This window comes from Thamnophis elegans, chromosome 4, assembly GCF_009769535.1.
Source record: "Thamnophis elegans isolate rThaEle1 chromosome 4, rThaEle1.pri, whole genome shotgun sequence".
NCBI classification, from domain to species: Eukaryota; Metazoa; Chordata; class Lepidosauria; order Squamata; family Colubridae; genus Thamnophis; species Thamnophis elegans.
The window spans coordinates 93112220-93129826 of NC_045544.1; the positions used below are offsets into that span (position 1 = coordinate 93112220).

General features: G+C 37.7%; 1 protein-coding gene across 2 annotated transcripts in view; it reads left to right on the top strand.

Moving 5' to 3' along the window:
* The first annotated feature begins 4986 nt into the window (after window positions 1–4986).
* The window catches only part of UBR2 (ubiquitin protein ligase E3 component n-recognin 2), a 64659-nt gene continuing 52038 nt past the window's right edge, over window positions 4987–17607 (top strand). The window contains exons 1-10 of one of the 2 annotated variants that reach the window (XM_032215270.1): window positions 4987–5292; window positions 8943–9202; window positions 10108–10186; window positions 11077–11190; window positions 13392–13522; window positions 14508–14646; window positions 15339–15401; window positions 15834–15954; window positions 16734–16841; window positions 17297–17385. In XM_032215270.1, the coding sequence (XP_032071161.1) occupies window positions 5215–5292; window positions 8943–9202; window positions 10108–10186; window positions 11077–11190; window positions 13392–13522; window positions 14508–14646; window positions 15339–15401; window positions 15834–15954; window positions 16734–16841; window positions 17297–17385 (1182 nt within the window). In that variant the 5' untranslated portion in view covers window positions 4987–5214. The remainder of the gene's footprint in view (window positions 5293–8942; window positions 9203–10107; window positions 10187–11076; window positions 11191–13391; window positions 13523–14507; window positions 14647–15338; window positions 15402–15833; window positions 15955–16733; window positions 16842–17296; window positions 17386–17607) is intronic. The other variant, XM_032215269.1, reaches the window with a different exon arrangement.

The window sequence follows — 17607 nt, forward strand, 5'->3', positions numbered from 1 at the left end:
CCGATTACCTCCCTTCGACCGATTAGATCCCACAGACTGGGCCTCCTCTGGATCCCATCTGCCAGTCAATGTCGACTGGCGACTACACGGAGGAGAGCCTTTTCTGTTGCAGCTCCGACCCTGTGGAACGATCTCCCCGTCAAGATTCGTACCCTCACCACCATCCAGACCTTCTGCACGGCCCTTAAGATCTGGCTCTCCCAGCAGGCCTGGGGATAGGTTCTTAATTTACCCGCCCGAGTGTTGACTGTTGAATGCAAGTTGTGTTTTATTATTTTATTTTGCTCACTCACTGTTTGTCTTTTGGTATTGCACCCCTTTCCCTGTGATTGTAAGCCGCCCTGAGTCCCCTCAGGGAGAAGGGCGGCCTATAAATCTTAATAAAATGTCTAAAAAAAAAAATGTATACTATGCTATCATTGGCTCTGCAGCCTAGAAGCCTTTCAGGAAAGGTGGAATTTTGGATCCAGTAGGAGTCTCACACCTGAAGAGACTCTGTATCTGCAGTGGTTTCCATGGGGTTCCTAGTGTTAGAAGCAATGGAGGTCTGGATGGGAAAAAGGGGTTCATCTGGACCAGAGGTGGTATGCAGCAGGTTCTGACCAGTTCTGGAGAACTGTAGCTAAAATTTTGAGTAGGTCAGAGAACCGGTAAATGCTACCTCTGACTGGCCTCGCCCTTTTCTATTCTCTGCCTCCCAAATCCTAGTTGATTGGGAGGGAATGGGGATTTTGTAGTAACCTTCCCCTGCCACACTGACAGAGCCAGGTCCACCAAGCATTTATTTTACTACCGATGTGTGGGCATGCTCACATGCTCACGCGACACTTCTGCACATGCGCAGAAGCATCTGGGCGGGTGGAGCCTCCTGCCGCCGCCACTACCGGCTCATCCAATCCAGGGCGAACTGGCAGAAACCCACCTATGAAGCCACACCCACCAAGCCATGCCCACAGAACCCGTAGTAAAAATTTTTGAATCCCACCATTGATCTGGTCACTTTGGATTTTGGGCCTCACTGGTCCAAGGACTATGCTATCTTTAATGCTGGATGGAGATGCACTGCCTCAGACAGACCCAGTGTGACTCAACACCTGCTTGATGAGCAAGTGGCACTTGTGGCTAGGAGGGCGTTTGCGCAGTTTCTTCTTGCTTGCCATCAGCTATAGAAATTTAATAAATATATAAATAACGACTAGTTGCTTAGTTATCACATTTCTATAGCCACCCATCTCACACAGTAAATCATTTGGCCTTGCAAAATGGTAGCAGGTTCTTACCACACTCTTATCAACCCTGAGCTTTGTTTCCCCCCCTTTTGCTCAGTCACGTTACAAAAGGCTTTCTCCCTTTTCTGGGAGAAAACAGATACAAAGAAAGTGTTAAGCAATTCCACCATGTCCTTATTGTTGTCATTATTTCCTGGCCTATATTGAGCAACAGATTCATAGTTTCCCTGAGTTTTATTTTAGACATACATTTTTCCAAATATGGAGTCTTTGGTGCTCTCTGAGCTCAATTTCTTGTTTGCAAATGTTTCCTTAACGAACTAGGTAACATCAGTGCTAGTGATAGAGATGAGTTACATTTACACACTATTCAAAAGAGACAATACAAAACTTAGAAGGAACACATTCTCCCCAGCAGCCAACACCCATATAAGCAGAATGAATTGCTGAAAGAAATGTCCTTCTGGGTTCAGCTCCAAGTGGGGAAGACGACACTGGAGACATGGAGGCTGCTTGGAAAGATGGTTTATTGTTGGACAGGGCCACATGGCTTGAGCCCTGACCAGAAAAGGTGATCACATGCTTTGATGTAGGTGGAGAAGAAGATAAAAGGGCTGAGGAAGGGGCTTGCTAGGCTTTTTATACCCTGTTTAGTCCCACCTCTCTGTTTCCTGTTCCTGTGTAAGAAATGTATTCTGATTGGTTGTCAGACTCCCATGGTGCCATGCAGGGGGCTACTTTCTAGGCTGTTTCTGAATCCAGGTATGAGTTCTCAGATGCCATGTGGAGATCTGAGTAAAAGGCCAATTATGCCTTTCTGTAGCTGCTGCTGAAGTCTTTATTATGTAAAGTGGGCTAGCCTGGCTAGTCTTAATGGGCCTATTGACAAAGTGGGGGTGGGCAAGAAGCTACAGGCAACTATTCTGTCTTTTAAAACATGCTTCTTTTCACATCCAGAGAAATATTCTGCCTTTTCAATATTTCCTAGGATATTTCATTTTTCTGGGAGAGGGCTGGATGATAACTTCCCACAGAATAGCACACAACCAATGAAGCAGAAAACAGTACTGTAATCAAGGAACTACCCTGGAGAAAACTATACCCCCACCAGCTCTGGCAGGGCAAGCTACTGTAAATAAACAGGAAGCAAACCCCACACAAACTAGCACTGATGATGTTATCAGGTAATGAAATGTTTGCAAGCAAACAACCAAACTCGGACAGCATCAAGAACTCCCAGTTCAAACCTGAGCTTCTCTTCTGTTGAATTGCTTTACATACTTCGCTAGTATTTAATCTCATTCTGAACATTTGGTTTCTGGTCATCCTTACAGTTTTTAATTACCAGTTAGGATTCCATTTTAGTAAATTAGTCTAATTCCATTTTTTAATATATACTTTTTCCACTGAGCTTTTTGTTCATTCATAGGCAAGCAGACAGATGGACAGACATTGTGCCTTCAAGTCAATCTTGACTCCTGACTACTGCCTGGAGAAGTCTACACAGTTATCATGGCAAGAGTTTTGGAAGCTTTTTCATTCTTCCAAATGCTGCATTTTGTGCCTAAGGCAGGATTAAAATTTATAGTCGTCTAGTTTCTATCTTAATGCCTTTAATCATTATATCAAACTGGCCCTTTGTTCATTTTTTCCCCTTCCATTTAATCTTCCCTCATTCTCAGAAAGTGCTAGGACGTGTCCCTACAGTTTTCTTGGTAGGGTGTTTCAGAAGAGATTTGCCATTGCCTCTTTCCTAAGGATGAGAGAAAGTGACTAAGTAACCCAAGATCACTCTCTGTGCCTCAGATGGAACTAGAATTTACAGTCCCCCAGTTTGCAACCTGATGCCTTAGCTTAGTGGCCCCTACCCTTTTGGGTGCCAGGGACCAGTTCCACGGAAGGTGGTTTTTCCATGGACCGGGAGAGGGGCTTGGTTTCGTGTACTGCCTGGATTTTGCATGTGCGCAGATGGGGCTTTGCTTGCATGCATGTTTCTGGTGCGCTGTGAACCCGTGTGGTATGTCGCATGGGGGTTAGGACCCCTGTGTTAACTACTACACCGCCCTGAAGGCCTTTAAGGGATTGTTCCTGCCTGTATTTTTCCTATCTCATTTTTTTAGGATCTTCCACCTCTCTTCAACTAGTTTAGTCTTTATCATTTTACATCATGATACATTTATACCTTTTACTCAGTCTACCTTCCCGAAACTCAAGGTAGGTAGGCATATATGCTCAGCTCTTCCCTTCTCCCCAAGCTGCTTTCTTCACAGGTATTGACATTGTCATTGCATCAGTCAATTCCACAATGTTATTCAGTGTTGGGCCAGACTGGGGATCTCTTTGTTTCTTCTTCAACCTTTTAACAAAATGCAAGTGCTAGCAAAAGAGAAATCTGTTGGACAGGTGACTCAGCTTTCCAGCAGATAATCATGATAGCTGAAGTCAAATTGAGGTGATCCTGCACTTCTGAGAACTTGGAAAGTTAATTTAGAAATATATTTGAGGTACAGTGTAGAAATCTCTCACAACTATGCCACTGTTCTTTTTAATACCCTTTAATCTTACACAGATTCTTTCAGCAATTTCCTGGAAGGAAAAAATGTACATGAATAAAGTCTCCTAGAGATCTATCATTCCTATATAAGCATTGCATTATTTATATTCTGCCTTAGTACAGATACATAAAAGTAAATCATGTAGGCCATAATACACAGCAATATGTGATGCTTATGTAATTCTGCATGTGCCTACCTAAAATACTTGTACCCTGCTGCCCTCTACAGGATAAAATAGCAAACTGCTATTTTCATATGTAATAAGTTTGCAAAAATTGGTGATACGCAAGAAGGCAAAGAAGAAAAAGACTAAGGGGCAAAGAGCTCCAAATAGATCTAGTATATCAACTTGTAATGAAATAGAACATCATGAAAAAGGGGGTGCTGAATAATTGGCCATGTGTACTAGAAGTGCCATATGCTCTTGAGTAATATTTTAGTGATATAAAATATTCAGCAAGAGTGGTCAATGCCTGCTACATCCCCAAACCCCCATGATTTTAACCTAAGACTGCCTATTGTTGACCTCACCCCATTCCCAAGAGGCATGCATAAGCGCACCAGCGTGCCTATCGTCCCTGTCCTATTGTCTCCATTTATTCGTACCCATTTTCTGTGTTCATATTTATGTTTATACTTATACCTGTTATCATTTACATATTTGACAAACTAAATAAAATAAATAAAAATAAATAATAAAATGTAGCAGAACTTAAGTTTCCCATTTTAGACATATGCAAAGGCACTTCCATTTATTATTCTCAAATATACTCTTCTGTTTGAGAAACGAGGACAGTAAGCTTTGGAAGCCGCTCCGAAGTGGGAGCTGTGTGAGGTGGAACAGCACTATTTGCATAAGGCAACTTGACATCTGGGCTACACAGCAGGGGTCTCCAACCTTGGCCACTTTAAGCCTGGAGGACTTCAACTCCCAGAATTTCCCAGCAAGCTTTGCTGGGAGTTGGAGTCCTCCAGGCTTAAAGTGGCCAAGGTTGGAGACCCCTGTTATACTGGAGCGGTTGAAAGTGGGAAGACGTCACCTCACTGAATGACAGGGCAGCTTTCATCTTGCACTGCCGAACCGCGGGCTGCGAAAATCCGGACAGCGTTCAGATGTCAGCACACAAAAGCCGCGGTTTGTCCGGAGTTTGGCAGGCCTTCTCCAATAGCCGTGTACCTCCCTTTTCGTCAGAGCAACTACATCTCCCGAAGTGCCCCGCGCGATCCTAAAATGGATTCCCTTCCGGCAGGGAGGCGACACTAGGAACAGGGTGATTCCCCGAGCTGGAGGGCGTTTGAGTAGGAACGGGATTGGAGTGGGAGAGCTAAACGGAAACGGGTTCTCCTTTATAGAGGGGCTGGCAAGGGCCGGTTCCGGGTGTCACTTACTTGGCGACGGAGGTGGAAAGGGGAGGGGGGGGGAGAAGAAGATGGCGTCTGACATGGAGACAGAAGTGCAGGCCCTCGACAGAAACTTGCTGGAATGTTCCTCCGAGGAGATTGCTCTGGTAAGGCCCCTCTCCAGAAAAACGGCGGGCGGAACCTTCCTCTGCCGCGGGGGGCTCCAAGCGATGCGGAGCGGGCGAAGCGAAAAAACCGGACGGAGACGCTAGGCAGGTGGCGTCGGCTCTGGGTTGAGACAAATGATGGTAGAGGAGCGCCGAAAGCAGTTGGGCTTTCGGGCCTGTGGTTAGAACAAATGTGGAGACTCTAGAAAGAGTGCAGAGAAGAGCAACAAAGATGATTAGGGGACTGGAGGCTAAAACCTATGAGGAATGTTTGCAGGAACGGGGTATGTCTAGTTTAATGAAAAGAAGGATTAGGGGAGACATGATAGCAGTGTTCCGATATCTCAGGGGCTGCCACAAAGAAGAGTCAAGCTATTCTCCAAAGCACCTGAGGGCAGGACAAGAAGCAATGGGTGGAAACTGATCAAGGAGAGAAGCAACTTAGAACTGAGGAGAAATTTCCTGACAGTCAGAACAATTAATCAGTGAAATAACTTTGCCTCCAGAAGTTGTGAATGTTCCAACACTGGAAGTTTTTAAGATGTTGGATAACCATTTGTCTGAAGTGATGTAGGATTTCCTGCCTAGGCAGGAGGTTGGACTAGAAGACCTCCAAGGTCCCTTCCAACTCTATTAGTTTATTCTAAATAGGCGGGTGGAGGGAAGGAGATGGTGGGGGAGTCTTTCCTGGAGAGGTGAGATCCAGGCGGCTTCTAAGTGTGAACAGCTCAGCAATGAGAAAGAGATTCAGTAGATAGGTGGCAGAAATGAGAGATGCATTTCTAACCATCAAAAGGAAGAGAAGCGGTGACTTCCCTTTGGGAAGAGAATGAGAAGGCAAAATTGGTTAGGAAAGTTTGGAGGATGGAGGGAGAAGGTTTCGAGTCCTTAGCATTGTTCCGCTAGGGAGGCGCAAAAAAATAAAAAGAATTTGATGAACCTAGGGAGTGCTCAGTCTATCCTATGTATATTCTACTTAGAATATACTGTGCTGCTGGGTTCAAGAATTGACTGAGAAATGAGCCCTGTCAATGAATTGGTAAACATAGGTTGTTGCCTACAAGGATTGAAGCAGAGAATTTATTTATTTAGTTAGTTTGTCATTCATGTACAAGGAATAAGAATAAACATGACTAAGAACACAGGAAATGGGTACAAATAAATGGGGACATTAGGACAGGTACGTTAGGCACACTGGTGCACTTATGCATGCTTTATTTTGGAGTGGCAGCAGACTACAGTTGCTTGTCAAGATTCCCCCTCCCCCCCACGAAAAACACCCCACCCTATAATATTAGTACAACTGATGACAGTAAATATGGATACAAAGAGAAATAATCTTTTAACATAATTGTTTTGTGATCTTGGTATATGTGGCTCTAGGAAACAGAGCGGGAACCAAAAATGATTTGAAGTGAGTTCCATTTAGCCTACTTCAAGTCTTATGTCATGTTTTCATTTTCCCACAGTAGAATTTGATTTATTTGAACAACATTTATACTTAATTAATATAATTAATTATATTCCACAATTAATTATATAGATCATTCTGTAAACAGATTCTGCAAATTTGCTATATTCATGTGTTATAGAAAATAATAAGCATTATAATTTAAAGATTAAAATTTAATTAGATTTTTTAAAATAAATGACACCCTACTTACCATTTTCAAAGACAGATTATTTCAATTTGCTTCAAAATGTTAAGTATTTAATGGTGTGATACTTTTTATTTGAAACCATTTGAGGAAATGTTAGAAATTGGCTGTTCACCAGATATATTCCAGTGAATATAACCCATGTCTATATTGTAGGATTGTAGCCCCAATTCATATAGAAAGTGTCAGTTTGGGAATGCTGATGTAACACATATCCATAACACTGTCTAGTGGCAGATTGAATAACCTCTTTTGTTTTGAATAACCAGAACACAATCTTCTTTTATAACAGTGCCAATGCTGGTCATTTGGCTTATCTTTGTTTGTGACCAGCTCTAAAGGGCAGATCAGATAGTTAAATGCCAATTACAAATTTACCGTTTGCTCATTATTGAAGGATGATTGCTCCAAGATCACTCATCTCTTAAATACAGGTAGTCCTTGACTTATGACCACAGTTGAGCCAAAAGGTTGTGTTGTTAAGTGAGTTTTGCTCCATTTTACGGCCTATCTTGCCATAGTGGTTAAGTGAATCACTGCAGTTGTTAAGTTAGTAACCTGGTTGTTAAGTGACTCTGGCTTCCCCATTGTTTTTACTAGTCAAAAAGTTGCAAAAGGTGATTCCATGGCCTTGGGACACAGCAACAGACATAAGTAGGAACCAGTTGCCAAACATCTGAATTTTGCTAACATGATCATGGGGATAATACAAAGGTTGTAAGTGTGAGAAATGATCATGTCACTTTTTTCAGTGCCATTGTAACTTTGAACAGTCACTAAACGAACTGTTGTAAGTGAAGATCTACCTCTATTGCTATAAAGTATGGGCAAATAAATAAAATTCTGCCCTCCCTTAATTTGTTAATATGTAAATAGATTGAGAATTGTCCTATGTGATGGGATATTATTTTTATATCAGTCTTTTAAACTATAAGTAGTCAAGAAGATTTATATGTTTAAAATAATCAAGAGTTGGTAAATTCTGTCTTGGTCATCTCATAATTTACTTATTGAGGCATTTGGTTCCAGTTTGTTCAGAGTTATATAAATTCAGAGAATCTGAATTTAGCAAAACATAGTAGAGGAGAGCTGTGTACATAAATAAAAAATAGTCAAAATAAACTACCAGACATAAATTAGTATATTGGAAAATCATGTTCTATAATTAGATAGAATGAGATTGTAATAAATGTACATAGATTGAAATATCAGCAGTTGTTTTATGAATGTAGGTCACTTTAATTCATCCTTGATTATCTCAATTATACAAAAGTTGCAATGTTATGCTACTAAAAGATCAAGGAGTGACAGTAGCATTATTTTGTGCTTTATCATGATATTCTATAACTTGGTGCTTTATCCTGTTTCCCTTTGGATTTTTGGATTTCACTGTAGTAGCTCACAAGCAGAAACATAGGCAAGGTTTACTATTTTATTTTATTAGCATAGAAAGAATAGAATGAATGAGCTGAAAAGGGACTTGGAGGTCTTCTAGTCCAGCTCCCTGTTCAACCAGTGGTGGCTAACCTTTTCTGGACTGAGTGCCCAAAGCGCAGGTGCAAACGAATGTGTATGCGCACACCTGAACCCCCAAAATGCAATGTTTGTGCGGCCCCCTTGCATCCTGCCCAGCCCCCATGCATGCGTACACCCACCCCTCATCCTTAGGAAGAATAAAAAAACCAAGTCTGGATTCCTTTTGCTTTAGATTTCTGCTTTTAAACATTTATGCAATGTATACAATTTAAGGTAAACACACAATTTCTTTGACATTCTTGAAATACAAGAATGTACATAGGTGATGTGATATCAACTTATGGGTGTACTGAGCACTTCAGTATGTTCAAAATATTCTTGTGAATTTCGGACATTAGAATCAGCTCTAATATTGAGTTTAAGGTTTTACAATCCATCAGTAGCTTTTATTATTAAATTTTTTGGGTAGCTGTATCTTATTTTAATTATATATTTTTTACCTTTTTTTTTTTGAAGAACTGGCTACAAGCATCTGATCTTCCTAAAGAAATATACAAGCACCTAGCCTATTATGTGCCCCAAATTTACTGCAGGGGTCCCAATCCAGCTCCTGAAAGAGAAGATATGCTTGCACAACATGTTCTTCTGGGCCCAATGGAATGGTATCTTTGTGGTGAAGATCCTACTTATGGCTTTCAAAAACTTGAGCAAGCAAACAAACCTTCACATCTTTGTGGCCGGGTTTTTAAAGTTGGAGAACCTACTTATTCTTGCAGGTAACTGCTAATCATTTATTTTAAACTGTCCTTTCAAATTAGCATAAAAATGTTGGGCTCAGTTTTGGTCATAAATTTGTAATAATGTTTTATGTTTTTAAAATAATTTGTTATTATCTAAGTATTGTCTATTTCACAAGTTACCAGCTTTTTTCATAATTTCATGACATAAATACCGTGTTTTTGGACTATAAGACGCAATGGTGTATAAAACGCACCAAGTTTTTGAAGAGGTGAGTAAGAAAAAAACTTTTTTGTCCTCCCCAGCACCCAAGAGCACTCTGCAGCCTTCAGCAGGGCTGGGGGAAGGCACAAGCGCCCCGTTTTCATCTGTTTTTCGCAAAAATGGGGCCATTTCCCATTACCCCAGCCCTGCTGAAGCCTGCAGAGTGCTCCTGGGGACTGGAGGAAGGGAAAATGCCTCAGTTTTTGCAAAAAATGTCCCAGCCTCAACCTTGCTGAAACCTGCAGAGTGCTTGTGGGGGCTGGAAGAAAGGGAGAATGCCTCCATTTTTGTGAAAAACGGTTGATTTTTTGCTCATTTTTCACAAAAATGGGTTGTGGGGCTGCTGCTTCAGGTCGTCAAAAATAGCTATATTCTGTGTATAAGATGCACCAACATTTCCACGCTCTTTTAGAGGGGGAAAAGGTGCATCTTAAAATACGGTAGTTAAAAAGTACTGCTGCTTATTCTTAGAAATGGATGACTGAAGGACAAAAATAATTGGTGCAAATATACATTCAGTATGTCTAATCCCCTCTCATTTTTTTTTCTTTTACTCCCATTTTGTTACCTTTAGCTAATGAACAGGATTTCCATGAATATAGAATTGCCTGAATTGTATTTACTTTCTTGAGCATTTGAAGTATTTCTGTGCATTTCCTTTTCTTTTTTCCTCCATCAGAGACTGTGCAGTTGATTCAACTTGTGTATTATGCATGGAATGCTTTCTGGGAAGTGTTCACAGGGAGCATCGATATAGGGTTAGTAAGTTTTTCTATTACTTTAGTGATTTTTTTTTAACTTGTGACTCACTGAGGCCATTTTGAAAACTAGAAGTGTATAGTACTTGGGTCTGAAGAGTGCAAGCATCTTTCATGACAACTTTACTGTACCATAAGCTGCTTTTTAAATAAGCTGTTGCTACTTGCAAGGCATGGGAAAGGTGGCATTCTTTTAAAGAGTAACTGACAGATTTAATGAGGGTGCCCCTGCCAGATCTGAAAACCCCTTTTGTACTTCAGATTTAAATTCTGCACATCTGTCAAAGCCCTTCTAAGCTCATCTGCATATAATGCTCATATACTGAAGACATTTCTATGAGCACTTCTGATTTGCTTTGCTGTCAGTTGTGGAAAAAATGTCTTCTGGAATCTACAGATGACTTGAGAAGGCCCCTTAAATAACTCAGCAGAACTTTCTGGAGGACACTGCTGCCACAGTGTTTCAAGAAGTGGCATTTAACTTGCGATACTGTGTGACTAAAACAGTCCTCCAACAAATCATTTGTCCAGCTATTGTATCATAATTCATAATTTAAGCAAATAAAATAACTAGAAATTGGGTGAGAATGAATACTGCCTTGCTTAGCAATTGAAATTCTGGCCCCAATTGTGGTCGTAAGTCAAGTTAAGAACAACCGTTATTGTGAAGAAAATGGGTAGAAAAAAATCCCCTCCCCCTCATTCCCATAACATTAATGTTCAACTTCTGCTCCATGAATCCAGCTTGGATTCTAAAATGCCACACAGCAGTTATCTTGTAATTCTTTCCTAGGGAATGATAGGGCTAAGGAACTGTAAACAGTTATTAATTTCCAAGCCAATGTTTATTTGTGTTTTTCCATTCTTGCACATTTTAAATAATACTTTAGATGACAACTTCAGGTGGAGGTGGGTTCTGTGACTGTGGTGACACTGAAGCTTGGAAAGAAGGGTCTTACTGCCAGAAGCATGAACACAGTACTTCAGAAACAGAGGAAGATGAGGTAACAAGATGTGTCATCTAAATTACAGTACGTGATGCTAAGATGTTGTGTGGAATTAAGAAGATAGAGAATAAAATTTTAGAGTATACTACCTTGGCTTACTTGTCATAGAATTTTCTTGCTCAATCTTGTATGGACAAATAATTTTATTCAAGAGATTTTTGGGGTTTTTTTGGGAGGACTTTTTAATAATAATTTTATTAAACATTTCAATTAAAAAACTTTTACAAACTTAAAAAGAAAAAAATTAAAACTGTACAGAAAATAAAAAATAAAAAGGAAAATAGGAAAGAAAAAAATAAGATTATAGTAGAGTAAAAGAAAAGATATGCAAATAAATGACTTTCCCCTTTATCATAAATGTAAACAATTTTAGTAACTTATCACCTTCTCTTAAAATATAACAAATGATTTCTTTTCCCCATATTCCATCTCTTATCTGTAAACAAATCAATAAAAACTCATCATTTCATTTCTGGGGTCAGACAAAGTCCAGTAATGGATACCAGAGAAAATACCTATTTTAACCTTGATCAAATACATCGACATTACATTCCTGCCTTTTTACTTTTAATAATTTTATCCATAATCTCTTCAAATAATTTCATAGAACTTGATTTCTTTTCATTTTTTTCTTTGTAAAATCCTTCAAAATTTTAACAAGTTTATTTTGTAAATCCAATATAGGAAAGCTATCCAGGCCACTCTTGATTTGCCATTTGTATATTTTTTTAAATTATTAATATATCAACCAGTTTAATATATATACTCAGTGTAGAATCCTTTTCTGTACCATTCTTGTAGCCTATCATTTTGAATCCACTTGTTCTGCTCAGTTGCACCCTAATCCAGTAAAACTTGTTCATCTTCTATAGCATATTTTAAAAACAGTCTCTAACATGGTAGACGCTCTTAAAGTTAAGATTTACTCTTAAAGTCCACGGTTCACAAATATTCTTCAATATGTCTAGTGTTAAAGTATTTCCAGTCTGTATTAGTAAGTCAAATTTAACTAGACTTCTCATTTAATTGAAAAGTACAAAGAACTAATCTTTAGTTCTCTTTGTATCCAATTTTCCAAGTCCTATCCTGTTACGTTTTGTTTAAAAATTCAAAACAAAAGCATTTTTCCACAGGAAGGATTCTTATAATTAATTTCAAAATCTAATTCCAATTTTCCAGAATAACCCTTTTATTGTTTATTCTAAAAAACAAGTTTAAGTTTTAAACTTGTATTTAAAACTTCTTTCATTAAGGATTGAAGTAAACTCACCCAGGGTTATAAAACCTGTAAATCCAAGGGTTACTTCTAATAGTTGAAAAGCAGTTAAGCAAATTTCTAAAAGGATTAACAAAAGAAGCTTGATGAACATTATGCCTATGTAGGCTGTGAGTTTGTTTGAAATTTTGCAACTCCTGTCTGATCATCAATCTCCACAATTCTGTCACTGCTCCTTCAGAGATGTCTAAGTTTACTTTGAATCCCCAGGAGATATTCTTGATTTTTGGATTTTTAATTTCAACAGATTCTCCTTTTGTGGAAACGATCCATAATAATTCTGTCTTGGTAAGAGTATCCAATTAACACAGGCCTGTCAAACTGGTGGCCCATGGGCTGGATGTGTCATGGTCAGGCCACTCCCATCCCAGCTCTGCAAAGGCAAAAAAGTCACGATACGTCACGTGATGCAATCAAGTTTGACACCCATGAATTAATAGCAGATAGAGAAAGACCAAGGGAAATGTTTGTAAGATTCTTACATAGCATGCCACCACTATGTTATCATACCTATGGGAAAAAATATCCTAATTTCAAAAATTCCAGTTAGTTTAGCCTGAAACATCTGGAAATACACATTGATTATTATGAATCATAAAAATAGTACCAGAGCTGTTTAATTTTGCCTAAGGTAATAGTTGTGTTTCCTTTCTTTCTCTTACCTATTTTTTATCTGTTTATCTAAATCTTGTTATTAACATATATCTGTATCCTTTTATATCTTATTTGATTCTGTAAGATAGAAAAGGAATAAAGAAAGCATAGTGAATGTTACATAAATATTGAGAAAACCATGAAATGAAATATTCAAATTCATTTGTGTATTAATAAGTCTCCAAAGATAATTCCTGTACAATATCATGGTAGAAAAAAACGAAGAAAATTTCTTGGTATAATAATATTTTCACTGTTTTTATTTTAGGATCCTGTTGTGCACTTGCCAGAAGATATGATAAGGAAAGCATATGGTATTTTTGCAGGCGTGTTTCAGTATGCTGTAGATATATTAACATGGGAAAAGGAAAACGAGCTGCCACCAGGTTTAGAAACGGCGTAAGTAGGAAACCAAATTCCAGCATTCGATTCCTAGTTTTACTAAAACATTATTATGATTGTCCTTTTAAATAGTAAAAGAAAAATGCATTATACAGGAGTTATTTGTAAAAAGTGACTTGAATTGTTGTGCCTTCATGGATGGCAGTTGAGGCAGTAGTACCACAAAGAACTTACCTCAGAATTATAAATTCAGCTTCTTACGTCATCATAAAAGATTTCCTGAGTGACTGTCCATACACACAGGAAACCAAATCAAATTCTAAGAAGGTCTTTTCAGCTAGAGTCTGCATTTGATAGCAATATTCATGACCTGGCACTGTTTCAATGCCTTTACTATTATTGCTCCCTAATTACCAGCAGTCCCTTAACCTGCCAGTGTCCAGGATTTATCAGCTCTGTTGTTTTTCAAGAATTTACTCTTGAGTCTTCCCAAATTTAGAATTATATTTTATACTATCAACATATAGCAGAATCAGGCTGGCTTTATCTAGGCTTAAAAGTCAGAATTGGGATTAGCTAGTAATTTGATGGGAGACCACCCAAGCTTCCTTGGCTGTAGGGTAGCCTAAACAGTGAAAAAAAACCCAGACGAAGAAAACCATAGCACTGCTTTATTGTTGGTAGGAAAGTTTAGTCTCTACTCAAACCTACATTTTCACTTTTGTCAGTATTTTATTCTTCTTCAGATTGAACACTGAAGACAGCTAACAGTAAATGAAATACAGAAACACATGAATAGCAAATAGATTTGTCCAGATAAAAAGCCAATGCAATTTGTAATGGGTGTTTTATTGGTATTGCTGTATTAAATTAATAATAAAAAGCTTTTAACTGTTGTCTTTAATCAACAAGTTGTACTTGTTCTTATTGCATACTTTCTGTACAGTACAGAGATTGCAATAAATACTGGAAAAAATTATGCCAAAAATAATTTAACTGATTGAAATGACTGAATATATGGTTTGTGATACTGTCTTTACAGCAAGAAAAATGATACTTATTACTGTATGCTTTTTAATGATGAAGTCCACACATATGAGCAAGTTATTTATACACTTCAAAAAGCAGTCAATTGCACGCAGAAGGAGGCCATTGGATTTGCAACAACTGTGGATAGAGATGTACGTAATTTATTTAAGCTTATTAAGTTTTTACTTAGAAATGTATTAATCTTTATGTTATAAGTTCCTTGGTATTGATTAAAGAAAACTAGAAGAATATGGGAGTGTTACAATTTCCAGAACAATGGTTCAGTGCTTGAGTATTTTTATTAATGTCCCATTAATAAAAAAATTAAACAATGCAGAGTCTCACCCTGTCTCTTGTACAGTACAGAATATACTGTACAACCTGGAGGAGTTTTACTGGGTGCTTTCCCAGTCAGAGAAAGTTTTGCATCATTGCAGCATCCCCACAGTCATGTGATCTGATTTGGGCACTTGGCAACTGGCATAAATTTATACAATAGTTCCAATGACCTGGGTTCACATGAGCACAGACTGCAAGCTTCCCAGTCAACTTCTGCCAGGCAGTGTCAATTTCATGTCATTTTTAGAGATTATATGGAAGTTGAAAATTGATGTAGAATTAAATAGTTGGTGCTGAAGCTTTTTCTCTCCATAGTAATGCTTTACCTTTCTGGATTACCTTCTTTCTCTTGCATAGAAGACTTGTGTGAAAAATGATGTGTAATTATTAAGAGTCTTTAATGATAGTTTGCAAGAAAGATTCTGAACTTAGGTCAACTAATATCTATTATAAATTTTGAATTATCTTGGAATGAATTGTTAATTGCCATGTGATTGTTTAATAGGGACGCAGATCAGTTCGCTATGGAGATTTTCAGTATTGTGACCAAGCTAAATCTGTGATAGTGGTAAGTTACATGATTTAACTTTCCTTACTTAATAATGAAGTATTGCTTCAGTATTACCATCTCACAATTGTAGCCTATGCATGTTTAAAGTTGCAAAGAAGAAAATAATTATTCAATATTGGAAAGACAAAGACTATACAGGCAAACAGGAATGAAATATGTTTGATTGGTCCTTTTCTAATTAAGTATATTGGAATAAAATGATATAAGAAATTAAATTGACATATGATGCTATTGTTTTATCAGTTTGTAAGATAATTCAATTCAAAAGAACTTACTGAATTAAAATTGCTGGCATCTTGTATTAAAAATTACACCTTGCAAATAATATTTTCCTTAAGTTTTTTAATGTTTAAGTGAATACATTTTAGACAAGGCTTTGTTTTAATGAAACATTTGACTTTTGCTCCCTTCTTCTTTACTCATCTTAAGAGAAGTACTACTCGCCAGACTCGGCCATTAAAGGTTCAAGTTATGCGTTCATCTATTGTTGCCCATCAAAGCTTTGGTCTGAAACTTCTCACTTGGCTGAGTAACATTATCGGATATTCAGGTACTGCAGTTAAAATATGATCTTAAAAAAAGATCTGAGGTAAAATGTATATGAATGAAAAACTTGAAAATATTTTCTGAATACTGAAAAATAAGGATAAATATAAACAAAATGTTCTAATTAATTACAGATTTTTTTACTCAAAATTATAGAAGCGAAAATACTTTAAATTGGAAGTATATAATTGGATTTCTTAACATTATTTTTCTAAAAGAAGCTGCAATAATATTTTGCATTGAAATTTTATTGTGGAGGGTATTCTTTCTTGACTATTTGGTGTTCAAAATCATCTTGCAGAAGGAAAATGTTAAAGGCACAATTGTGCCTCATTCATACCAAATCAGAAATAGTTGACTTGACTTCTATTGTTTATATTATGTGTGGAGAAACTCTGTCCCTTTTTTGCTATTTGACATATAAGGGAAGTCAGCAAATAGTTCAACAGCAGTCGGAAGGCAGCTGATCTCTCCATTTCAGCCTTGTAATCTAAAAACAAATTTAGTAGTATTTCACTTTGAAAATTCTGTTGCAAGCCCCATTTTCTACTTTTGAGATGGAAGCCTTTGCTATGCTTTTTTAAACTCTTAGAAACTTGAAGACGTGTAATTACTATTATATATTGATAGTTTTAATTTAAATAGGCAATGTAAATACTTCCAGTGCTAAGATTCTAAATATTAGTGATTAAGTCATAAGTATAACAGAATTAAATGTTTGTGAAACTTGATTATGGAAGCAGACCAATACCCCCTTTTGACTCTTCTCTCCTTTTTAATTAGATGGTCTTCGCAGAATATTGTGCCAAGTTGGTTTACAAGAAGGACCAGAAGGAGAAAATTCTTCCCTTGTTGATAAATTGATGCTTTCTGATTCTAAACTTTGGAAAGGTGAATTATTTTTTCTTTTTTAAAAATGTATATATCGCAAAGTATTGTTACATTTTACGTAGCCTGTTATGCAGTGCTTGCTTCTTTGGCCATTTTCCTGCATGAGCAAAGAATATGTGTTTTTGCTACTTGCCAACTATCAGGCTATTTTTAAGCATTCTCTTCACAAGATTTCTATTAACAGTTTCAATACCTGTTCCCTAATAAACATGCATAGATTATACTGCAATCCTCTTATAATTAGTAGAACTAACTTTACAGTGTTGATTTGTTTCTGATCAGGGTTTGGGAGCATAGTTTGAAGTTCACTCTGATAAAACAGCATCTTTTGTCTTAGAATTTGTAAATATTTAGTGTTATTTAGGATTTACTATTATTTTCTAATACACTGTTCTCATGTAAGTTGATATTTAAAATGTATTTTTCCCCCTGGCACTTCCCTTCTTCGCCCCCAGGAGCTAGAAGTGTGTATCATCAGTTATTCATGAGTAGCCTACTTATGGATTTGAAATACAAGAAACTGTTTGCTTTCCGGTTTGCCAGAGTGAGTAATTTTCAATTGTAAATTCTTTATAATATTATTGATATGGCTTGGTTCCGGTTCCAACTTTGATTCTGGGTGAAGTTGCACTCCCCCTATAGAAAATCATCCATGATTTGAGAGTCCCTTAAGACTTACAGCACCTGCTATAGCAGCAGGCAAAAGCCAGCTGTGGGCCTTTTAGAATCAGGACACCCTTGCAACAATGACTTGTAATTTTCCACA